At 44.8% G+C, this 25,277-nt stretch overlaps 6 protein-coding genes across 7 annotated transcripts in view; 3 read left to right on the top strand and 3 right to left on the bottom strand.

Annotated features, from left to right (window-relative positions):
- Positions 1-94: 94 nt before the first annotated feature.
- On the bottom strand, positions 95-1,565 carry LOC108092588. The gene has a single exon (XM_017192235.1). The coding sequence runs from the start codon at positions 1,484-1,486 to the stop codon at positions 230-232; it is 1,257 nt and encodes a 418-aa protein (XP_017047724.1). The 5' UTR covers positions 1,487-1,565; the 3' UTR covers positions 95-229.
- A 158-nt stretch (positions 1,566-1,723) lies between these two features.
- Positions 1,724-2,846, bottom strand: LOC108092350 (inactive pancreatic lipase-related protein 1). Its single transcript, XM_017191884.1, has 3 exons — positions 2,698-2,846; positions 1,880-2,641; positions 1,724-1,820 (listed from the first exon to the last, which is right to left on the bottom strand). Exons 1-3 carry the CDS (start codon positions 2,844-2,846, stop codon positions 1,724-1,726), a joined length of 1,008 nt encoding a protein of 335 aa, XP_017047373.1.
- A 432-nt stretch (positions 2,847-3,278) lies between these two features.
- On the bottom strand, positions 3,279-4,880 carry LOC108092307 (pancreatic triacylglycerol lipase). Its single transcript, XM_017191841.2, is given in 4 exon segments — positions 3,279-3,843; positions 3,846-4,342; positions 4,403-4,514; positions 4,578-4,880. Coding segments are annotated over 4 exon segments (1,155 nt in total). The 5' UTR covers positions 4,609-4,880; the 3' UTR covers positions 3,279-3,328.
- Positions 4,881-5,685: 805 nt separating this feature from the next.
- Positions 5,686-8,442, top strand: LOC108092547 (glycerate kinase). The gene is made up of 2 exons (XM_017192181.2): positions 5,686-6,912; positions 6,969-8,442. Exons 1-2 carry the CDS (start codon positions 5,779-5,781, stop codon positions 7,296-7,298), a joined length of 1,464 nt encoding a protein of 487 aa, XP_017047670.1. The 5' UTR covers positions 5,686-5,778; the 3' UTR covers positions 7,299-8,442.
- A 1,453-nt stretch (positions 8,443-9,895) lies between these two features.
- Positions 9,896-10,132, top strand: LOC108092349. Its single transcript, XM_017191883.1, has one exon. It carries the CDS (start codon positions 9,901-9,903, stop codon positions 10,096-10,098), a length of 198 nt encoding a protein of 65 aa, XP_017047372.1. The 5' UTR covers positions 9,896-9,900; the 3' UTR covers positions 10,099-10,132.
- Positions 10,133-13,334: 3,202 nt separating this feature from the next.
- Positions 13,335-25,277, top strand: part of LOC108092493 (protein decapentaplegic) — a 32,907-nt gene continuing 20,964 nt past the window's right edge. Inside the window, exon 1 of one of the 2 annotated variants that reach the window (XM_017192088.2) lies at positions 13,335-14,074. In XM_017192088.2, coding sequence (XP_017047577.1) covers positions 13,972-14,074 — 103 coding nt within the window. In that variant the 5' untranslated portion in view covers positions 13,335-13,971. Of the gene's footprint in view, positions 14,075-19,080; positions 19,103-25,277 lie in introns of those variants that run through there. The other variant, XM_017192092.2, reaches the window with a different exon arrangement.

Here is a 25,277-nt window from a genome sequence, read left to right as displayed (position 1 = left end):
GAGTCACTCATAAAACTATTGATAAATGATGTAACTTCCCTTAAAGTTAAATAATCTCGACTAGAGACTTTCCATAGAATAGTAAAAAATCAAATTAGGAACTGGCCGTATATTTAGCGATACACGTTCATCAGCTTCCTTGGTACACAGATGACTACACGATTTTAGGACTGACAGTTTGACAATTGGTAACGTTGAATTTGGGAACACTACTCTATGGGTGGTTACTCTAGATTTTGGAACATGCCGAGGAGTGGCAGAAGTCCACGGGCAGGTGCCACATCATGTAGCGGATCTTATGGCAGTGCTTGTCGATGTACTCCTGGCTCTCCTTGTCGATGTAGGCCACGATCTCGTAGTTGATGGCGTCGTCGTAGATCACCTTGGAGGGATACTCGGCGGAGCAGGGGTCCAGGGCCGTCTTGCTCATCACGCACCACTTGCTGGTGTCCAGGCCGCAGTTCTGCTTCTCGATCACGTTGAAGATGCGGCAGAGGGCCCGGTTGATCACCATCGGGATCACGAAGGTGCAGCGCACCATGTCGAAGTGCTTGATCAGGCTGGTGCACTTGAAGGGCGGGCACATGGGCCGCGTGGCGTTCAGGACCCAGTCGCTGGTGCCGCTGTCCTCGCAGACGATCAGCAGGGCGCAGTCGAAGGCGACGGCCGAGGTGCACTGGCTGAACTTCAGGCTGGCGGCGTCCTCGGCCAGGTGGAACTGCTCCACGAGGAACACCAGGATGCAGTTGAAGTCGCAGTCGCAGGGGTCCTCGTCGTTGGTGATCACCAGCCCGAAGCGCCGGTCCTCGGGCATCACGCTGGCGTACGGAGGTCGATCCCCCTGCTCTGCGACGCAGCACAGGACGTCGCACTTGCTGTGACAGCTGTCGTTCTCGTCCAACACCTGTCCCGGAGGACAGCACTTGCGGCTGGCCGCCTGCGTGCATCCGCCGGAGGCCGAGCCGGAGCTGCCCGAGGTGCCGGAGCCGCCACTTGCACTGTCCGAAGGACACTCGTCGCCACTGCCCGAGCCGGAGCGCACGCAACTGGAGCTGGACTGCTGCACGGAGGAAGACATCATGGAGGAGCAGCTGCCCACCAGCTGGCAGATGCGCGACCTCACCTCCAGCGGCCACTCCAGCTCCCGCTCGTCGAACCGGGGCGAGCGCGACGATCCGCACTCCGCGTCCGACAGGAACCGCATGCGGAACATGGGAATGTCCCTGTAGAAGGCCCGCAGGTCCCCCATGTGCTCCTCCACTCCAAAAGGCTGGCCGAAGCTCAGGCACCTGCTGGCCAGGAGCGACAGGGGCACTTCGTCGTAGCACACCGCGTCCACGAACTGTATGTTCTGACCGTCAGCGGGAATTTGGGTACGTTTCTCCAACTCGCGTTTCAGGTCGCGTATCACACCGTTCGGCTTAACTCTTATCAAAGGATCGCGCCGAGACCTCTCGGAACCGTGCAAAAATACTCGTAAATACATGTTGGTGAAAAAAGCGAAAACTACTTCCAAAATTATAAAAGTAAAAATAGGTATTGTCGGGTTGAACTCGGGGTTTGAACTGAGAATTGGTCGAACGGACCTACACTAGCTTGACAATTTATCAAAAAAGATTTGAATTCCGCTTGCTGAGTAAAAAAGATTAGTATAAAATGTAATTATAAAAGACATCTTTGGTAACAAGAACAATAAGCTTAAAGTTAACAAGAGCTCTAAAAACTAGCGATGTTCTGAGATCTCGAACTCGACTTCTACAAGAGGTCCTTTGGCGAAGGGCGAAACCTCGTGGGTGGTAAGAAAGTACGAGCCAGAGGCACTGAAAGGAAAGAGGGAGATCTTAGATTTGATAAAAAGAAAACCCAATTCAAAACTTACTCCTCCGAAACAAAGTAACCCATTTGGGAGTTGGGCATGTTGGAGTAGAAGCTGCAGCGCTGCGAGAAGAAGTCGAACCAACCGCCGCACTGCTGAGCCCAAAAGCCCCTGCTCGAAGTTATGGACTCTCCGTAGTAGACGGCAGCCCTGTAGTGATTGCAGTTGTAGAACCTCCAGTTGCTGATGTAGCTGCAGCCCCGCTGGTTCAGCTGGTCGAGGTTGGGATAGAAGTCCGCGTGACCCATCGGCGGCAGCATGGAGAAGAAGAACGGATCGGTGTGGATGATGTCCACGAAGTCCGCGTCGCTGGCATCCAGTTTCTGCTGCAGCGAACTCTGCATCATGAAGCCAGGACCCGCGGGATCCAGACCGGTGATCCTGGCCAGGGGCTGGCTCACATAGTTGGCCACCATCCCGGCCACCTGGGCGCCCAAGCTGAAGCCGATCAGGTGGATGTCCTCCCGCCTGCTGATGCCAGAGGACACCAAGTTGTTTATCATCTGGCCGAGGCACTCGGAGACGATCGGGGCATTGGTCACCGCCCAAGGGAAGTAGCACGGCCAGCGGACCAACGTCTCGTAGTCCACGGATATCACGTTCACAGGCTGGTGCTGGAGCAGCACATCCCTCACCTCCAGATTGGGCGTCAGGTTCCTGTTTCCTATGAACCCATGGATGAGTATTTTCAGTGGCAGGGCGGGTTGGAATGCATTCTTGCTGAGGTTGAGGGGGTCCAACTGAACGGGATTATCGCGGGTTTGGCTGTGTAAAAAGTTAGAACACAGTTCACTTTGAATCCAATCCTTGATTCCACTCACTTGGTGTAGAGCCAAAAGGAAATCCGCGAATTGGGACACGTTTGCTCCCCGAAAACACAGAACTCGGGCAGCCAGCCTCGCAGCTGCTGTTCCCCTCTGCAGAAACCGGAGATTGTTAGGAGGAGGATCCCCGCGATATACTTGCTCATGTCTGAGGTCTAAACTAATCTAAGCGCGCGTTCTAGCGACAATTCTATTAAATTTGCACGACCTGACATTGAAATTGGCTTGGAACATGGGGGCGCATATAAAATATTTGCCGACAGGTGATAAAGAGTCAAGGCTTCTCAAGGTGGTGGCGGGTGGGTGGAGCCAGTGGGTCAAGGTTGCTGCGGGTGGGGTTGGGCATTAGAAACTGGTAATGAAAATTTTAAATGCGAGTAGAGAGCTATGATTGGTAAGGGAACTCTGCCAGGTATGATAATTAGATGAATTATAAATGTAAATTAATAAATTGTACAAAGTGAATTGTTTAAGGAATACATTTTCTATAGGCTTTCATATTTTTCGAAAAGCTTTACCAATAAATTCCCTCGTAAACATTTCCATGACCATTTTGAATTATTCAAAATACCTTCAAATACCTTATCTTATCAATGATTTATTTATTATTTTCTATAATTTAATTTAACTAAATAAGCTTTCTTCTTAAACTCTTTTCTATTTCAATCCAGTTCAGATTTGAACCCAAATCTTCCTTGTCTATTTTCCCAATCACGTTCACCTTCTTCATGTCGAGGAAACCCTCCAACAGCTGCGGTTCAAGGTCAGACCCGATTTCATTTTCGTCCAGATTCAGATGGAACTTCGCCAGCAGTTTCGTATTATCCACATCCTCCAGTTTGCCCAGGGCGAAGTATTCTTTGCTAGCAGTGTTGAGGAAGTACGAACCCCTGAGTTTTTCCGAGACGTGGTATCCCATCGTTGCTTGATCTCCCGACGTGGGACACAGTCCAAGGAGATGGACCAACCAATCGGAGCAGCGACGTCCCCAGAAACCCACCGTGGTGTTTATGGACTCGGCGTAGTAGCGAGGCGCTCTCTCGTGATTGCAGCTGCCAGGATCCTGAGGATTTTCCTCCGAGCAGCCGGGCTGCTGGGGCCCGAAGTTGGGATAGAAGTCCACGTGACCCGCGGCACGCAGAACCCCCGACCGAAAACATCCGTGTGGATGACGTCCACGAATTCGGCGTCTCCTGCATCCAATCTCCTCGAATTCGGACCGAGGATAAATAGAGGTTTGGCAGGATCCAGTCCCGTGATCCTCTTCAGCTTCCTACTCACATAGTTGGCCGTCTGACCCGCCACTTGGGCACCCAAACTAAAACCGATCAGGTGGATCTGGTCGTTTGGCACTATTGCTCGGCCCACCAGGTTGTAGATCAACTGCGCCAAGCACCGACTGACCAGCGGGAGATTCTGGACCGCCTGGATGTAGCAGGGATACCGCACCAATGGTCCGTAATCGATGGAGATCACGTACACGTCCTCGTGGTCCAGGAGTACGGGGCGGATGTAGGAGTTGGGCGCAAAATCGCGGTATCCTGTGTAGCCATGGATGAGGATCTTGAGGGGACGCGGCGGCTGGAAGTCCCACGGATTGAGATCGAGGGGATCCAGCAGGATGGGCTTATTCCGGGTGGAACTGCAAGGTGTTTTAGAACATATTTATACACAAATTTAAATGAGATTATATGGAATATACTTTGAGTACAGCCAGAAGGAGATGTTTTTGTGGGGACATTCCCCCCGAACCACTTGGCAGGCGGGATCCACAAGACCCAGAAGAGGATTGGCAGACGCACTCCCCAGAAAAGCTGCTCAAGGGGATGCAAAATATAGTTATCTTTAACTTTTTAGGAACTCTAAGATCCACTCACCCAACAAAAAGAGCAACGCCGTCGACTTCATATCCCAAATACTCGCTCTTCTAAGCTCGGTGGTAAACTGGGTTCCGGCCTCCGAAAGTGGTTGCTATTTAAGTGGAGCGGATATCGCTGGCCACGATCTTCTATTGGCAACGGATTGAGACGTTGGCATACATAAGCACCCACACTGGGGCAAGTGGTGGTGTCAAACGGTGGTGCGATTGGTGTCAACCGAGAACGAAAGTGGTTGTAGTTAGGTTCGCGTGGTTGGCGGGTCTAATGAGTTGGGAAAAGCACTGCAAACAACTGACTTCACGGGCCCATTTTTTTCGCTTTTCTAATCGCTTTTGTATATTAAAATGTGGCATGAAATCGAAAGTTTCACAAGTAAGTTAATCCTATCCATTAAATAAAAAAGAATGAATTTAATTTGGGTGAATTTAAATAAAATTTAACCACAAAAACAAGAGAAAACAAACATTATTAAAATAACAAGCAAAAAGTCGAATATTTGTATTGACACATTCACGGTTGAAATATTTTCTGCATTAGTGAAAGTCAAGTGTTGCACACCATAAATAATCAATGAAAAAGTTTATTAGCTAATAAGTTAGGCTAATTAATTGTTTTGCCAACACCTTAAGTAACCAAATTAATTCCAAGCTGCACTCACGCCCGTTTGAATATAACTGTGACTGCACAATGCGGCAAACACTGACTTAGGCTTTCGTTATCTAATTAAATCAATGCCGCTGATTTTGTATATTGTAATTATCAGTTACATTTATTTCGAGCTACATTTAAATTAACAGTCCCTGTTAACTTAACATTACAGACACCGCATGTCGTAGCAGCCAGCTTGGGACATATAGCGCTTACAGAGGAGGGGTATTCCTTCAACTGTTGGAAATATTTGTATTGACTATTTAAACCTGACGTGTCTTACATTCATGGTCGTGCTATGTTTTACACAATTATAAAATTAAACATTATTCCGAATGGATATTGAACGCACTATTTGATTTTAATGTTATCGCTAATGATTAAAGCAGTCAACAGTCAGCTGATTGAACTGCTTGACGAACCAACCACTTGTTGCAGTCCAGGGTTGTCAGCTGTTTTGATAAGTAAAAATGATAAGTAAATCCGGATTTTTTAGCACCGCTCATCTGATTAAGATCGCCCGTGTCAGCAGCCCCGAACACCTTACATAATGGCCAAGCGACAGACTTGGGAGCAAATGCGGCAGATCTTCGCCCAGGCGGTGAATGCAGTGCATCCGGAGAAGATATTCGCCGACTTCCAGAGGTTCGATTTGCGGCCCCAAGTCGGGGAAACCCCCGCGGAGACCTTCATAAAACTGGATGGCGAACGGCAGGTGATAAGCGGGAAGACCTGCCACATCGTGGGCTTTGGAAAGGCCGTCCTGGGAATGGCCAACAAAGTGCACCAGGATCTGGGAAGCTGCTCAGCCGGTGGAGTCCTCAGTGTCCCCGTGAACACCCTCAAACAATGCCAACAATCCATTGCTCCTGGTTTGAGTGTCCTCGAAGGGGCGCCCAATAATCTGCCAGATGAGCAGGCTCTAAAAGCAGCCCGGGAAATCAAGCAGCTGGCCGAGAAGATGACGCCGCAGGACATACTCTTTGTCTTCATATCAGGCGGTGGATCTGCCCTGTTGCCCTTGCCCCGTTCTCCGTTGACCTTGGAAGACAAACGTTCCATTGCGGACAAGCTGATGAAACGCGGTGCCAGCATCCAGGAACTGAATGCCGTGAGGATTGCCTGTTCAGACATCAAGGGTGGTCGCTTGGCCAGGTTCGCCGCCAATGCAGGACTCCTGGTGACCTTCGTACTCAGCGATATCATAGGAGATCCCCTAGAGCTGATTGCCTGTGGTCCCACCATTCAACCCGTGGCTGGAGCATCCCCTTCCGACATCCTTAAGAAGCATCAGGTGTGGGAAGAACTCTCCCCGGAGATTCAAAAGGTTTTTGAGGCGACAAACGAGCAGGAAAATCCTCTGCTGCCGGAACACAAAGTCTTCATTGTGGGCAGCAATGTGATAGCTACATCCACAGCCGCCCAGGAAGCTGAGAAGCTGGGCTACATTCCCTGCGTGCTCAGTTGTGCGGTTCAAGGAGACGTTTCCCAAGTTGCTGGCGACTACCAGAGATTGCTGCAGGGCATCCAGGAGGCCAAGCATCAGGGCATTCGGGATCCGCAGCTGAGGGAGAAGTACGCCTTCGGAGAGAAGAGTTTCCCAGGATTCAGGAGGGCCCTAGAAGAGCATTTAAGCAGCAAGAAGCCATTGTTCTTGATTTGTGGAGGAGAGCCAGTCATAAAAGTTTGTAGAACATATTTCAATAATACCCCTAAGTATTTAATCAATCAATTTTACAGGTCACAGGTCAAGGATTGGGCGGCAGGAGTCAGCACTTGGCCCTGCTGATGTCGCAGGCTCTCCACCGCGACGAGACCTTGAGGGACTGCACCTTCCTGAGCGCCGGAACCGATGGCATCGACGGACCCACCGATGCAGCCGGTGCCATCGGCGACAGCAGCGTAGTGGAATCGTATTTGGGCGATCACACGCTCGATGAACTGGCTGAAACGCTGAGGAACTGCGACAGCTACAGCTTCTACAAGAATCTCGGGCAGGGCGAGCACCACGTGCTCACCGGCCACACGGGAACCAACGTGATGGATCTGCATTTCCTGGTCGTGCCTTAGTGTGCCTAGTGTGCCTAGTGTGCCGCCCCCAAAAAGACATAAATATGTATATGTGGGGCAGTTCGTTAATGGAGCTGCTCTTGAACCGCAGACGGGCAATAGTCGTTTAAATTTGTTTTTACGATTTTCCTCTTTAATTTCGCTCTATGAAATTTTTACGACTTTTTCATTAACATTTTTAATATCCATTCAAATTCAAATAATTTTGTGATCTTTATGCTCTGAGACGGTCTTCAGTGACAGCATAAAATGGCAATTAGCTTTCGTCTCCGGTTATGAAATCAGCCTGGAATTGTCTTGATTGTAATTATGTGCCAGGCAAAAAGTAATAGGCAATCGGCAATAGGCAATAGGCAGCAGGCGACAGATGTGATAAATCAATTTGTATATGCGATCACCGCGGAGCATAAATATATCTGAGTAATTTCCATTTAATTTCCATTTCTTTTGTACTGCGTCTCATAAAAACGCGCTTCTAATAAATCATCTTAATTGTTCGAAACGAAACGCCAAAGGCAAACAGTAGCTAGCGAGCAACTACAACAATAGCCAGCGATAATTGCAATTAAAAATGTAAATTTATTTGCTTCGCTTTATTTTTAGAAACTGAAAAACTAAAACGCGACGCGCGCCCAGTTGCAATTTAGCAATTTTACTAGCTAACACTTCGACTGCATATTTTTCTAATTGTGATTGTTTTGCCCGCTTCTATCAACGCTTTTATTGTTTACTTCGGTGTGAAACACCAGTGTAGTGTAATTATTTTGCCGCGCATTTGCCACAATTATTAAATAATCGCATTCGCCAGTCACTCTCTTGTGCTATTTTAGCTCGATTAGGTTTGTTATTAACTACATTCTGCAGTGCATGCCAGCGCCGATGACTAAGTTCTGATTCCTTCGAAACTATACTAGGAAAAGTCGGAGATATCTAGCTGCGGCGCACAAAAGTCATTTGTCTCTATGATGAATTGTCCCAAGATATGCATTTTACGTGCTGGCGAGTGAGTGATTGAGTCAAGCGTCCATTAAGTGGAGAAATTTATAGATGTTTTTATTAGGTACTTTTATTTAAATCAAATACTGTTTATCTTTTATACATTTTGTAATGAAAATATAAATATATTTCCACAAGATCACATTAAGATCGCTTTTTAATATCGTTCTTTTAATTGAATATACTAAAGTTCAGCACTCTACATGAGTGACAATAAGAAGTAAGCTGATATCTTCAGAGATTACCAGGAAATGCCTGATCTTGAGTCAATGGACTTCAATTGAGAGATGGAGGAGATGTAGGGCCCACTCTGAGATCCGTGGCAGGCGATTAGAAACGCTTCCGTTTCCGCTTTGATGGCACAGATGTCATCATCGGCGGCGGCTATATTTAACATTTTTATTAGCCACCGGACAAGCGGACCACCGGCAACTCCCCGCCCACAGACATGGAATGTCGCGTCAATTTGTCTGGCCGGCAACATGGCAACAATCTCGAATCTCGGCGAGCATCTCATCCTCCCCAACGCCTCGTCTCATCTCATCGCATCGCATCTCATCTCATCATCGGGGCAACAGATACGGCCATCGGCCATGGAGTGCAAGTGTCGCGTTGATTTATTAATTAAGCATTGGAGCGCGGCAGCTGAGCAACGCGTGGCAGCTGACGACGATGCTAATGAAGTACTCGCTGGAAATTTTAATTAACGATCCCCGATCCGATCGCCATATAGCATAGATTCCTCTTGTGTTGACTTATGACATCACACACCCAGAAGATCAGGGCATCGGAACACCAGAATACCAGAACACCAGAACACCAGAATACCAGAACACCAGAGTAGCAGAACACCAGCTGCTAGCTGACAGCGATCTCATTGCCAGACAAACTGACGGCGCTTATCACGAATGGACGAAAAAACGCCGAAGAGCCAACCACGAACGTTGCGCATACGCCGCGTGGCCCCAAAGCAAACAATTAAACACTATTCACCGCACTGCCTCCGGGCGACATACATAAATTTCAGTCGCTCGTCTGTTCTTAATTTGTCTAGACAATGGCAAAGTTCACTCCGAACAAATATAATATAGGCAAAGTTCAATTAACGCTCTTGTCACATGCCTTAGTTGGGGGCAAATGGATTCAAATTCAAATTCGAGCGAAGGAGCGGAAAGCAATTTGCATTCTGCTGGGAAATCGACTCGACTAACCTCCATGTGAGTCATGTTCGAAGACCTCGGTTGGAATCTCTTAATTTGAAGCAGATGTCTGGGGGAGATTTTGGGCAGATTTCAGGGGGCACAAGTACCGTGAACTCTTGTGGCAATGAACTTGACAAAGCGCTGGTAATTGGGAAAGAATGTTTGGGGAAAAAAAAATCTTAGCTCACGAGTTAAGTTTGTAAACTATAATATGATTTATTTATTAGGTAAAAATACAAGTTGAAAATGAGAGTAAGAACGTGGAAAGTTTTAAGTTCAGAGTTTTTGAAACTGAAATTTTACACGCTTTATAGCCACAAAAATTAGTTTAAAATATTAGATACGCTTTTAGTTCAAATAAAGTTGAAACCTTTCAAGTTTAGTTAGGTCTCGGTCGGTCTGATATGGATATCCTCAAGATGAACTGGCTGGCGATCGGTTTTCTGTTTTTAGGTGTTTTTCTCACCGTGGCAAGGCCTCAAAACACTCCCTATATCTGCGATGGAAAGGACGACAGGGTTTGTGACCAGTATCGCTGCATTTGCCGGAGAAAGCCTTCAACAGTAGCTTATTATACTCCGGACCCCCAGTATGAATTTTGAGCTTGGAATAAACTATGAATGTGTAAACAAGAAACTTTAAAAGTCTCTGAAAATGCATCTAACAAAGCAATCGAGTCTAAAAGGTTTTCAACGAAGCTTTTAGCTGCCCATAAACCTTTTCCCATCTTGCAACATCCCAGTACGATGTTCACCGAAACAATTATGCCTAACCGATGTTGGCATTAATAATTTCGGCCTGCTACTTGCCATTTATCAGAGGTATTGATCTCTCCATATGCCGAATGGGCAGCTTAATGTCAATCGGCTCTTTTCCAAGCTCTTGGCTCTTTTTTCTGTGGCCTCTGGGCCATTAATGCATTACAAATAGGTGCGGCAGACCGCAACAGCAACTGCAAAAGCAACAGCAACAGCAACAGCAGCATCGCATCGGCAAAGGGACTTGGCCACAGACGCTTCGGTGCCGTTGACCAACGTGACTGAGATTGAGATTGAGGCCTGCATCTCGCTCTGGCTACCTGCAAAAAAACGAAGAAAAAGCATATCCAGGCAGCAGACGACCTCAAGTGTAAGGCAGCGCAATCGAGTTGCTGGTGCAGCAGCAACAACAACGGCGGCAGCAACATGCAACATCCACAGTCCAGAAGCAGTTCAAGTTTGCGCCGAGGAATTCCTTGCCGCTGAAATAATTAAGCATTGCAACATTGTTTATTGTTGATGTTGTTGCTGCTGCTGCTGCTGCTGCTGCTGCTGGGGTGTTGCAGGCTCGTTTAACAAGGCAGCCAAGTTCTCAACAAGTGCCTCCTCCTGTTCTACAAGTTTTTTCCCCTCCACTCTTCATTTTTTTTTTGCGGCTGCCGTTGGTGCCACTCTAAGGAATTTCCATTTTATTTACATTTAGAATGTGCCGAACGGACTCGTCGCTTGTAAAGCGGGCCAAATCGAAAGCTATTAGACCTATTAGCATATCGGCTGGAACATGACAAATTTAGTGGCAACATTGTTGCCGTCGCGCGATAAACGCACAAAAATCAAGCGTCCTCGTTTATTACCGCATCGAAATGCCGCAATGCCATTGTGCAAAGAGAATAGGAAGCCATCGCCTCGAATAGAAAATATAGAAAAATACGAGTAAATGTAAAAAATGCCAATCGATTGGCGTTCAATTTACAGCGTTTACCTGATTGTTGTGGCCGGCCCACAGTTAACTTAATTGCCACTTCCCAAGCGCTTTATTTACGGAAATGCTGGCCGACAAGCAACAATTGGTACACAAGAAAAAAAAAGTTATGATAATAATTAGGAAAAATGAATTTTAAATGTATTATAATTCAGTAAGCCTTCATTAAGCTCTCTGTGCTGTTATTACATTCGTTTTTAAAATTAGCTATACAAATAAAATGCAATATTTTTGTTTAGATTTTTAACTTGCTGGTTAGTGAATTATCTTGAAGATCTTAATTTCTCTTGGTGCATCCACTGTGTGAAAGTGTTGTCAATGTTGCCGGTTGGCCATAGCCTACAATCGCGATCTGGTGATCGAGTTGGAAAGGAAAATAGCGAGAAATAATAACAACAACTAAAATTTTCCATAACCTTAAAAAAAAAAAAAACAAAAACAAAACAAAACAAAAAATGCTGCGGCTATTTATAAAATGCGCAATCTGCGAGATGCGTGCGGCTATCTGTCCGTCGGTCCGTCGATGCCGCCAGCTGTGTGCCAAGACAACGCTGGTCCCCTCGAGCCCCCTTTTTAGAGCCCCCTCTGGATCCCCTCTGGAACCCCTTTGGACCCGCACCCCACCCCCTGGCACTGTGTTGTCTGCGTTTATTGATTTATTAGAAAATTCCAATGAACAAGTTTTAATACACGACACACGGCGAACGATGAAGTCGATGTTGTCAGCATGCTTGTTGTGCTTTTTCTACTCCTCGGCTCAGCTCGTTGTTTTGTGGCACTTGTGTTCCTGTGCCACAGACAATATGAAAGGAAAGGCTGTGCGAAAGAGACGCCGCGACTCGGGCAGCAGCTGGAAAAAGTAACAAGTGCAATATTTTAATTACGCTGCAGCAGCAGCAACAACAACAGCAACAACAGCAGCAGCAGCAGCGACAGGGCCACAAGATCAGCGGCATCAATTAAGTTTGCAGCATGGATTTGGGCAGAGCGCGTTGCCAGATGGTTGGGCACACGAGGCGTATGATTGATATTCTTAGAAAATAATGCTTTTAAGGGATTTAAATTTATGAAACCTTGTCTTTTGTTCCTGTGATATTTAGACTTATGCTTATTCTTATTTATATTATAACTCATTTCTAGTAATATCAGATTTGTATCATTATAAATAGATTAATTATTTTATTAAATGGAAAAGTCGCATTAGAAAATATCTACATATCCGATTAACGAGGCTTGTGTTCTTTTTATCAGATATTGCTCAGCGGGTCTTGCTCCACAAAACTCTCACTTTGGCATATCTGACCCGATCTAACTCCTATAACTTTAACTAGTCAAACAATCCGGCAACGCCGATCGACTCGAAAGATTGTCTGCTCCGACTCTAAGCATTTTGCAATCAATTTAGATTTGCATTAGCAGCGCTGCAGTCTCGAGAAGCCGGAGCCCGAGATTTAGAGCCAAAAATAAACCGAACCAGTTGCCGCAGCGCCGAAAAGTCAAATGTGTAACAGCTTTGGCTTGAAGAGAGGCCCAAAGAAAGTCGAGATCGCAGCTGAGACAGAAGACTGTGGACTGGGCACTGTGTAGACTGTAGACTGGAGACTGTAGACCGAAGACTGCGACTGCGACTGCGACTGAGAGAGTTGAAATATTGTAATTGTGACTGTGGCTTGTTTGTTATTGTTGCCTTAGCGGTTGCTTGTTGTTTTTTCGGCTTGATTAATAATTAATCGCACTCGCACACACAGGCACACTCGCTCGTTTTAATTACTCAACTTAAATGGCGCTTTGAGCGACTTAAGCAACTTGCCTTTGTGTTCGAGTGTGTGTGTGTGTTGGTGTGTGTGTGTGTGCGATCGACTCTCACTACCACGAGCTCAAAACTAACTAACTAGCTGCTGGTTGTTTTTGTAGTTGCTGCTGGGCCGCCGATGTTGCTGCTGTTGCTGTGATGTTGCTGCTGTTGTTGCTGCTGTTGTTGCTGCTGCTGCTGCTGCTGCTGCCGCTGTTGTTGCTGCTGTTGCTGCTCGGCTCTGCTCCGTCTCCGGATCGCTTTTGCCTGCCTGTTTGCCTTGCCTCGGCCGCTTTGGACGCTCATTCAGTTTTTTGCGCTCAACGCTCGTTGTACGGAACCGAAAAAGCGTTCGTCCAGAGTGTCGCCAAATCGAAAATCGCTTATTACAACCGCCGCCCGCCCGCCCGACACGACACGAATCCGAATATCAATACGAATATATAGCCCTCTAATCACTTTTTTTCTGCTCTGTAATCGTTCGCGGTTTTTGCGGCCATAAAACAAAGTAAAATAAGAGTTAAACGCTGATAGTCGCGCCTCAAGAACAGAAAAACACATCTCTCGAAGTTCTCTCGTTTCCGCGATCGCTTGTCGTCAGCCAAACAACCAAACAACCAAACAGCTTAAAAGCCAGAAAGCCAGCCAGCCTCTCCGATTCTTTGTGATACCGATTCGGTATCAAATAAATATATTCGTATCCATCGCCATTCTTGCGGGCGAGTGTGTGAGTGATGTGTGTGTGAGTGTGTGCGTGTTGAAGCCGAAAGCCGAAGCCGAAGCCAAGTCAAAAATAGCCAAAATCGAAGCTTTACCACCGCATATCTGAGCAACCATGTGAAGTGCCAGTGATTTCCATAAGCCAAAATCGAAATCGCCATAGAGAGATAGGTCGAAACGTCGAGTATCTTGTGGATATCCGAGTCGAACCTGTGTAGAATGTATGCGACGTTCGCGAACTGCCAGAATTGGTTGTTGTTGCAGTTGCAGCCAAAGGATTTGTGGATTTTGGAGCGTAACTGAGCGGCGTGCAGCAGGTGCACCAGGTAAGCCAAACAGTCAAACAGCCAAACAGAGTTCGCTGTAGCGAATATCGCGCATACGCCATGGTGGCCGCGTGTCAAATTCGAGATCAATCGCCAATTAAGCTGCTGCAAAACAGCTGACTGGGAAAACTGGAACTGGGTGCACTATATGAATCATGTAGATATGTATATGCACCCAGTCGAGCTGATAAATTGTGCGTGAGTGTGAGAAATTATTGCATACAGCGGAGAACTGAGTAGATAATATGTGAAACCTACGTGGTAACCCTTTGATTCAAGTGGGAAACTATTGAAAGCTATACTTGAATTTTGGTTTGGGTACCATGATTTTAAGCTTTAAAGAACAGCTTCAGATTTTTGTAGTAGAAAATAAATGTAGCATTTAAATTCTATAAACAACCTTGTGAGATTTCTCCCAGTCTCTGGGCAAAAAGTGAAATTCTATCTTCCACCCCGGACATTATCTCCGGCGACATGTGGATATCGACTGTCACTTGCATATTCATAGGGGCCAAGTGATGAACTAAATCAACGGCATTCCACACCAGTCACAATTAGCGGCTGACACTGACATTGGCCATGGTAAAACCCTTTGACCATACGCCATATAGTCGCTAATTTATGACGCCATTTGGTTAATTGAATAATTATATGTGACTGGCTGGGCGTGGCTGGGGTTGGGGTTGGGTTAGATTGGGTTTGGTTTGGTTGGGTTTGCTTCGGTTTGGCTTGACATCGATCACGATTGCATAAGCCATCCCACACTCACACAATCAAACACACGATCGAATCAGAATCGAAATCTGAATCTGAGTCGGAATCGGAATCGGAATCTGAATCCGTATCGCTTTATCCGATTTACCTTGCTAATTCGATTGGGGGCACTAAATCAGTGTTAAAGTTCACCCCACTAGGCTCAATTAGTTTATTAATTGCGATTTGCATTTGCATCTGCGAAGCGCAAAAACCCGTTGGCTGCTAGGTGTGAAATTGATAGCTTCGAAATGTGCAAAAGCACAAAAATAAAACCCGATAACAAAACTAAGCAACCGCATTGCCGCAGCAGCAGCAGTAGCAGCAACAGCAACATAGAAGCGACACAGCAGCAACACATCAGCAACACATCGGTCGTATTAACAGATATAGCAACACAAATATAGCAACAGCTGACGAAGAGACCATGAAGGTCTACCACTTTCGGAAATTCGACAAAAATGAAATAAAAATCGTGAGCACGCAATGAAGCAGCCAAGTTGAAGTTGGCTTCCACTTCCATCTGAGCATCTCCATCTCAGCATCTCCATCTCCATCTCCATCTTCATCTCCATCTTCATCTTCATCTTGGCCTGGCAAATCACGTTGCTGATAACAACAACTAAGCAATGCGGCAATAATTTGCTGCCCATTCCCACTCCGCCCCGCTCTCGGCCAAGTTAAGTGGCTACTGGTCATCAGCAGCAGCAACAGCAACAGCAACACCAACAGCAACAGCAACAAGTAACTGGCTTAGGCCAACATTTTTTATCAAAAGTGGTGGCATTAGCCACCCATCCGCCCCCCGCCTTTCGTCCCTCCGAAAACTGGTCAGCGTCTTGAGTCTCCCAATAGTTTCACTTATTTTACACGCATTTCTTAACGATAAATAAATTCCACAAGCAGATGCGGCCAGCAACAACGGCAACAACGCAACAACAACTTGGCCCGGTCAGCAACAACTTTTGCTATCACGTTTCCATGCAAACAACACAGCCACAAAAATATTTTCATTGGTATTCGCTTGTACTTGAATTGCCCCACGAGTGCAAGGGGAGGGGGAAGGGGGCAAGGGGGAGGCTGCAGCAGGTGGCAACTGCAAACTGCAAACTGCAAGCTGCAGCTAATGCCTCAGGTGCTTTTGGCCTGGACTTTGCACCTTCGTCTACCGTTTGGACCATTCTGATGCCAGATTTCCGCCTGATGTGGCGCCCCAAGGCAGCCGAGAACGATATCCGATATCTTTGGCTGCCGTTCGATAGGTTTATGGGCTACACCTTGACTGGAAAACCACTCGGATTGCACAAGAAGTGTGATTCGAGGGGCTATTATAATTTGAAAAAATTACAAACAGATTTAGCATTGATTTAACCATTCTAAATTAATTTGTAAGTCAATTATGCGAATTGCTTTCTGATCTGCAATGTACTTTTATACTATCATTAAGTGTCTTCAATTTTAAGATATATTAATTATTATTTTAGAGCCACCAAGCCCACCTCAGTCACCTGCTAAACTTCTATGCTAAACGAAGATGAATGAACTCGAATTCAAGGTGGCCCCACGAAGCGATTTGGCAACGTCTTCTGTCTGTCAAATCGAGAACTGATCAATTTTGCTTTTTATTTTGGATTCTCTCTCAGAAAGATATTGTATAAGGTCATCTTCTTCAGAACCCGGCCATACAGGTTTTCGGCCAAAAGATGCTAAACGCCGTGGTTTCACTCAGCGCGGGCAACGCGGCGTATACCTAATATGCGAACTTGAGTTACTTTTCCAATTCACTTTTTCGCCCGCCCCTAAATATCGTATCAATTTCGCAGATACTCGCATATATTTATTATATATGATTTATCATGTCTGACACTTGGGCCCGACCACTTGTCAAATGGGAAATAGCCACGACGGCGACAGCACGCTGTGATTTTAGATAAATTCATAACTCAGCCCAACTTGTCTTGCCTTCAAAGTTCAAATCACTTGCCACTCCACCACCACTGGCGCATACAAACAGTTTGGCTCGCTGGTGTTTTATGTTAATTATTTATTTATGAGTTATTTTTGCGCGCGTTCATTATTCGATAAGCCCCAAATGGAGAGACACCATTTACATTTACAGTTATATATCGGGCATATGATACTATATGTGTTTGTTTTCATTCTGAATTCCACTTTTTTTTCATTTATTTTTTTCATTTATATTCGCATTTGCGCTCTTGGCATTTCGAAGGAAGCAAGTCAGCTGTTGCCGCTGGCGAATTTCGATTTAACGAACTTGAAATCGCTGTTCGAGTTGCTGGCGAAACGATAACAAACGGCCACCGCAAACTGTTGTTATTATTTTCATTTGCTTCTTGACTGTGTTTTGTGGAGCACTGGCAGTGCGACATTAATCAGCGGACTTTGAAGCAAAACCTAGTTGGAAGTACAGAGCAATATAAAGCAGAAACCTTGTGGTTCCCCAAACATATGTTTGGGTTTTCGATAAGTGGGCCAGCAGGAAATTCCCCGAACAGTTTGATTGGCGATTAGCTAACAAGAAGTGCGGATAAAATATGATTTATTTCATTCATGTTTCTGTGGAAATACCCAAATTAAAATTTAACAATATTAATTTTACACTTTAACTTTTATCTCAAAGATTGTTTGAATTTTATCTTATAGGTTTTTATAAAACACATACGCACATACATTCAATTCTAGTTCCCCTGTTCCCTTTAATCAAAGCAATTATCACAATTTAAAAGCCCAAAAGGAGTTGACCTCAACTCGCCTATTTGATTACAGAACTTGTTCTATCGGCCCTCACTTGTTTTGATCCACGGTTTGTTTATTTGTTTGATGATCATGATCATCGGAGAGAGATAGTTATGGGCGGCTTCACAGTTAGCTGGATGTGTCAGTTGAAACCACTTTCGGTTGGATTCGAAAAGCTTAAACTAGATTCGAAATCCAGATCTTTGCAACCATTCAATAACAAGATTTACATGTCTTAGTTGCCGACCACAAAAATTCAAGGAAACCTCAGCGGCGAACAAAATATTGCAGCGCAAACAAACCATAAAGTGCATATTTTCGCAACTGTTTTCAAGTATGATTTCATTGAGACTAAGTGAACAGGGAAATCTATTTATTTATGTAACGAAGCAATCGTGTCTACTATTACTGCCATAATAATTATCGTAATGGGGGTATTTTCCAGTTAGTCAGAGTGGATGTAAAGTCAACATCCTGCGGTGCATTCACACTTTTGCTGCGGTCTCCGGCTCTAAAATGCTCCATTTTCACTGATGCAAATCGCTTATCAAGACAAGAAAGTGCCAGTCACACAAACACGCATACAGGGTGCCTAAAGAACTTGAGATTCAAGTGAAACGGTTAGTTAACCTTATTTCTTAAATATTAATTAGCATACCATAACCCTTAGGATGTCTTGTGTGTGTTTCAAATTTCTTTAGAAATATTTTCTAATTATTGTGATGAACATTTTCCTCCTCTTTGATATCTTACGATAATAAGGCTTTTCGGTCACCCTGTTTTTGGGGTCTGAGTGGGACACGCGTTCCAGGCGATCATTCCAGCTCCGCTCTGCTTCTCCGGCTATCACTTCACTTGACTTCACTTTTAAGGCGGCGGTAGCCTCGTCGTCTCCGCCGGTCCGCCCCTCGCCCCTCCCCCCGCCCCCTTCAACTCCCCACCTCGCCGCCCTGATAAGCGCCCACTCTCCCCGTCTCTGTCGCTCCCCTTCGGCATTGCTGCAAAAGGTCTTCTTTGTTGTGAGTTGGAAAAGAAGAAAAAATCACAATAACAACGGGCAGAAGAGGATCGCCAAGAAGGGGCAGAAAAAAACAGCACGAGGTTTGTTGAGGCGGCAACGGCGCTTGGTTGTAGCAATTTACAATAACAGCAACAGGTACACTGAGAGAAAATGCAAAATAAAACTTATTAAGATGGTTTCAATGACATAAGCCGCACTATGCTAAATAAAATCTATTTCAAGCATTTTATATATGCTGCAATTGAAATGTAGAAAGGTGTTTTCCAAGGGAACGATTAAGTCCCTTTTGTTTCTGTGTACCCACTATGCATATAATAAAAGCAACAAAAACAATAACAACAGCGACTAAAACAACAGCAACAACAGCAACAATAGCAACAAAAAACAAATACAAAAACAAAAGCAACGAGCGTCATCGACGACAACAACGACGACTACTCCACCAACTGGCAGTGAGACGTTGATTGCCACGGAATGCCGTCAAACAGGTTAAAAATGTAGGTAGAAATTCAATTAAAAATTGGTTATTTATTTATTTTAGCATGCACAGAGATCGACTCTATATACGTATGTATGGCAGTAGTCACCCCGACTTCCCCTTCCCCTTCCCCTTCCCCTCCTCCTTTCTCTTGCGATTGTTTCCTCCGAGTAAATAGTAATTTAATTAAGCTCTATTTGTGGCACCCAAACTCCTGGCTGTCAATCAAACGGCGTCAAGCGTGCTCGATTTGAAAGTGAAAACCCCGAAAAGCCCAGCATGTGGCCACCAAGTGGACTGCAGCACACTCAGGTGCAACAGATCCAGCTCCACTCCACTCGAACTCAGGTGCAACTCGTTCCAAAGAAATTGCAATAAAAACTAATGCGCCCGAGAATTTGCATGCAAATCAATCATTCAAGGGGAGACTTTTGCAGAGTAGTCCACAAGCTGATACCCTTTAGTAAAATAATAATAATATAATATAAAATGCTTCAGAATAATAATAGATTTATTTCTGATCATTTACAATATTCATTTAACCATTATTAATTTATGTAGTCTTATTCCTCTAAAAATCCTTACTAGAGTTAGTCGATCATCATCGCAGAGCCATCAATTTAATATGCTTGCTAATATTCCAGCAGCCAGTTAAAACCGATCGCGTTTGCTTTTATTAATGCAAACCGCAAAAGTTAATTTTAGCTGTGCTATTTATAAATTAGCAACTTTGCGGCCCACTAACGACCGATCGAGTCATGTGCGATTGCCCATATACGTAAGCAGAGATATAGTTACGACCCCAAAGCCCGTAACTGGTTGCAGATATTACGAGAACGATCGCAGATCCCGGATAGCTTGAAGGCCAGAAAGAGACAGACGGAGACGGAGAAAGGGACGGGGAGAGCGGGGGGGCGAGAATCGGCTCAAATTCTGTCTGATGGATCGTCTCAATTTGTGACTGTGACGGGCATGATTAAGATACTAATGCGATCGATTTGAGGCCGCTTCTGCTCAGCTGGAAGCTGCCTGCCACTATCCACGTTTTTTTTCGGCCCTCTGACTCTGAGTGATCTGCGCCCAAAATCAGAAATCAGAATTCACACTCAAGTTCACCCGAATTGCTTCGGTTTCGGTGGGAACTGTCTGGGGAGAACTTTGCTTCCAGGAAGTTCGCCCACCAGGTGATCCCTCAAGCACTCCGCTCTGTTTGATATATTGCGGAAAAGTTTCGCCTACGGCCCAGCGTGGAAAAATCTGCGGTTGCTCACCTGGAGCTTTTCGCACAAAGTAAAAAGAAACATTTGCCTGGAGAATTTTCGGCATTTTCATCTAATAAAATTTCGCAAAAATGTGTAGTAGTTTCAGTTTTCGATGAAATTGCATGACCAGCGTTTTTCGAGGGAATATTCTAACAGGCTTGGAAAATTGTGAAATTTATCCTGAGAATCATAGTTTTGGGGGAAAATTATTTAAGTATTTGAGGGTTACCAAAATAAATAAATGTTGAGTGAATCCCAAAATATTTTATTGTGCTATGATTTCTTTCAGAGAAGTCTTTAGATAAAAGCAAATGAAATTGTAAATAAGTTTAATGTTCTTGAAACTAAGTAACCGATAAAATATGGATCCCCATTCCACTTCCCCTTGAATAAGTGTACTTCCACCAAATCCATCTCCATCAGAGTGTCCGACTGACAGGCATATGGACCTTTAGTCCCGCCCCGTTTCAATCAGTTTTATTGGCCACCAGCCCATATAGATGCCCATCAACAAATATGCGCAATAGTTGGCCCAAGGCTCTTGGCGGGTAAACGAACTATCCGATCAGCCATGACCACCAACTTGGGCCTACCGAACGGATCGGATCGGATCGGATCGCCTTGGAAATTTTCATGCAACTTTCCGCGTGTAAATAATTAAACCATAAAAGTCAATCGAAATTGAGAATGTTCCAATAGAACGGAACGCTTTGAGGGAGCCGAGAAGCGAGAAAAGCGTACTTACTTATGGCATTTATGGGCTGGGCCATAAAAACTTATGGATGGCCAAATTCGCGGATAAATTAAAATAATTGAAATACTCTGAAAAGTTAATTGCGGCAGGCGAGGCGAGCTTGTTGATGCTAATGACCAAACATAAATTTCAGTGGGCCAAGAGCAGGCTGGAGATACAGATACAAATGGAGATGGAGATGGCATGGGGCAGATACATAGATATAGATACGAATAGAGTGTACGAATATATTTCACCGGCCGGCAAGGCGCGCATATGTATGCAATATGTTTTTTCTCTCTTTCCGCGGTTGTAGTTCTACTCGACTTTTTCTGCTGGCCTCGAATTCGCGCTCGCCTCATTTCCATGAACGCATTTTCATTGCGCGGCCACAAATCATAAATGTTTCGTTCTCCCGGCCACAAAATATTTAGACAGATTTTGTTGCCAAAAGCCGTTTACAGGTGGCTGCGGTGGCGCTGATCTGAGGGGGTTTCGCCAGGCGTTTCTGTGGAGAATCAACTTTGCAGCATCATCGTCCCAGCTGGGCGGCGTGGTCAAGGTTAAGCGGCTACTCCAACTATGCATTTCTGTATCTGAAAGTCTGTGGATGTATCTACACATGGAGAAAATGTATGTCATATGGTGAGGAAATTTACCAAAAAATATTTGGCTTAGTTCCTCCTTACAGAATCACTTGAACCCCCAAACTAATAAATAAAAAGTATATATTTAGGTTTTGGGATTAATAAACCATTTGTTTTGTTTTATACAATATTTCTTTCTGTGTATATCTGTATCTGTTGGCTGACGCTGCAGGACATCATCATCATCGGCAGGCGTGCGCTTCTTTTAACGATTTCAACAAAAATATTTCGCTTTCTGCGCTGCTCATTAATTCGTTTCGATTAAAAATTGTTTTTTCTCGTTTTTTGTGTTAATTTTTTTTTTTTCTGCTCATCTGCAGCTTGTTGTGCATAAAAATCACAGCAAGATATCTCCCCGAAGAGTCCCAGCATCTTTGCCCCGCGTCAGATGATTCCCACAATCAGAATCAGAATCGAAATCGGAATCACAATCAGTATCTGGATTTGGATTTGGATTTGGATACGAATTGGGATGTGAATTTGGCATTTTGTCTAGCGGTGGAAAAACAAGTTGCCGCTGATGCGAGTGCCTCTGAAATTTTTATGGGCCGCTTTTTCGGGTGGTTTGGCAGGGGCTTTTGTTTTGGTTTGTTTATGTTTAAATCGTTCGCTATGTGCAATTGCTCTGGCAGCCCATTTGTTTATTATAAGGTCTGCGGCAGACTTCCCATGCGTGCCACTTGTTCTCACTTCGCCTTTCGGATTTGTTTAGTTCGGTTTTGGCCACTTAATATACAGAAATATACTCGCCATTGCTGCAGCCGCCTTATTTATTTGCCTTTGGCATATCTTTTATGCGCAGGGTTTCTCCAGCGGCTCTCTCTCACGTAATCATTGCAAATATTTCGCACTGATTTGGGATTCCGCCGACTATGCTTCTATTTTCCATTTTCCGACTCGGTTTGTTTATTTGCCAGTCGCCGCTTCTGTATGTGCATGTGCGTGTGTACTAGCGGGAAATAATAATTGAAAGTGTATTTCCAAGAATAGAATTTCAACAATTTGTAAGTGTTTTAGCCAGTTTTTAGCGAATGCAAAAATAATTAGAAATATGGCATGATGTTTCCCATAGCCGCCGATTCGATAGAAGTTTCGGGCGTTGAATTAATGGTTTGTTTTCGATTCGAGTTGCACTGACGAATGTGTGGCAAGGTTCGCTGGAAATCGGATCAGTCAACGGAGGGTTGTGGGCAGATTTTGAAGAGGAGTACTTAAAAATGTGTAGAATAAATATACACAAACTTGTCGGAAGAAAAAAGTGCTAGGAATTTCGCTTTGAAAGACGAGGCCATTTCTGGGATATACGGAAAGTGAATTTATTTATAAGCCAGTGGTGGGTGTCTCTAATTTTTCCACAGCCGTGCTTTCCATATTGCTTTAAATAGGTTTTTATTGAGGTCATTGCCAGTTATATGGATCAATTTAAAAGGTGTTACAAGGAAGTATTCAAATAGTTTAGTTCAAGATTGATGAGATCTTCACTTTCATTTTGGTATTTGACTTGATTCCTCCGACCAAAACACAATGCAATGCATACCGTTAATCTCAATGAACTGGCTTCGAATGAAAGCCAAATCCCAGCTTGGCCAAACAACTCGAACTCGGCCAAATGACTCGACAAATATCACGCATTCGCCGCCGAGATCAATGGGCAATGGGCAGCTGACGCTTTCCACAAACACACCCATCACGGGGAGTATTAAAATCTCATTACCAATGCTAATTAAAGGCGGGAGCCGCCCAACTTCGATCCGTCAAGTTCAAAATCACAGCATTTCTTTACACTTTTCTAACAGAGATCAGACATCAGAGATCTGAGAGGCGAGAGCAGCGATTTGTGGATGCACCCGGCGAGCAATGTTTGTTATTTTCCAAGTGCCCACACGCTCTTACATAAATTATTAACAGCCGAAGGCAAATAAATAAACAAACAGTGGGGCAGCTTCTTCGGATTCTGCAGCTGCAACTGCCGCTAAATCATTGATCATCGCCAACGCTAAAGCTGTCACTATCTGTACCTGACGATTCTCACATCGGCCAAAGTTTAATTGGCCAAATTAGAACGCTAATCCAAATCTGAACTCATGCTCCTAGCATTGAAATCTTTGCAGCTTGTTATCCTTCAAGAATAAATATTTTAAAAGAGGGATAAATATATATTTCTATGCCAAATGTATTCCGTTTCTTTCTCTGCATTCTCTTTTTTCTGGACTGCCCGTGTGCATTACCGACTACTTAACAGCAAATCACTAAACATGTTTAAATATTTTAACTTGTTCGGTAGCCTGTTTGTCATTCGCCAGCCGCATTTGCCGAGCGGCAATCTCAAAACGAATCTCTCTCGGACGTCCCAACGCCTTGACAAAAGAAATGAACTGTTTTAAAGTGCTGCAAGCCGGAGTCCAAGTCGAAGTCAAAGTCAAAGTCGAAGTCGAAGACGAGGCCTCGACTTCTTGCCGGCGAAAAGATCAGCCCAGCGGAAAACTACAAAACCCAAATTGAAAAATCATCAACCTCGTCAGCTCTGGATCTTCTTTTCTGCTTGGCCCTGGTCAATATTTGACTAAGAAATTTTTCACATTACCAGCGATTGGACGAGCGAAGAGTGGATTGATCTAGTTGATACTTAGTAATTGATTTTGGGGGGTATAAGTAGGAGAAGGGTTAAAAAATTAATAATTATAAAATGATAATGAAAGAGATTAGCATCCTTAGTAGATATTGCTTACATATATTTACAAAATTTTGTTATGTTCTTATCAATACCATTTTTTTAGTCATCTGAAGGTTAAGATACCATGGTGAGGCAATACCTATAATAAGCCACATATCCTTACAAAATATTTTAATATGTATTTCTACTACTTATTTCCTAGTCTTCTGTTCTTCAGTAGTTTTTATAATACTCTAGGGTACCTTAGCTTCGATTCCCTTTACAATCTATCCCCCTTAGACTTGTGCATGCTGAGTGAAATGTTAGCGGCGCACACAGACACATTCGCCGTGTGGCTGTTGCCTAGGAATTGTTTACATAGCAGTTAAGCCCAGCCTCGAGATCTTGGTCTTCTGCTGCCCGATGCCCATTGCCTTGTTGGCTTGTTGGCTGGTTGCCTGGTTGCCTGTTGCCCATTGCCTGTTGCTTGGCCAGCGTTTTGTTTGATGTCGGCCTCGTTAAGAGCCAACGAAGCCAACGAGCTGGCCGTGTACCGTGTTCCATGTACAACGTTAACGTTGTTTGCTCATGAACAGTTGATCGTTGTCGTTGTTGGCCGCTTACTTTGCATTAAGTTATTTTCATTTTCAATAGGCCGTGGCTAGGCTGAATACGAGTCCGAATCCCAATCCCAATACCAATCCGAATCCGATGTGGAATCCGAGTCATCTGCGATTCCTGGCCACTGGAGTGTTTTCCTTTCGACGGCGCTCTCGAGTGCTCTCCAAACTGTTGAACTTCACTTGTTTTCCCCAAGCTATTAAGCCACTCGATCGAGCGTTTTTCCCCCGACCGCCTCGCCGACCGCCGCTCATTTTCGGCACGATGACGCGGCCTTC

This window comes from Drosophila ficusphila, unplaced genomic scaffold (assembly GCF_018152265.1).
Source record: "Drosophila ficusphila isolate 14025-0441.05 unplaced genomic scaffold, ASM1815226v1 contig_412, whole genome shotgun sequence".
Classification (NCBI taxonomy): domain Eukaryota; kingdom Metazoa; phylum Arthropoda; class Insecta; order Diptera; family Drosophilidae; genus Drosophila; species Drosophila ficusphila.
Note: the sequence above shows the minus strand (reverse complement) of the source record. Positions and strands in the feature narration are given on the sequence as shown.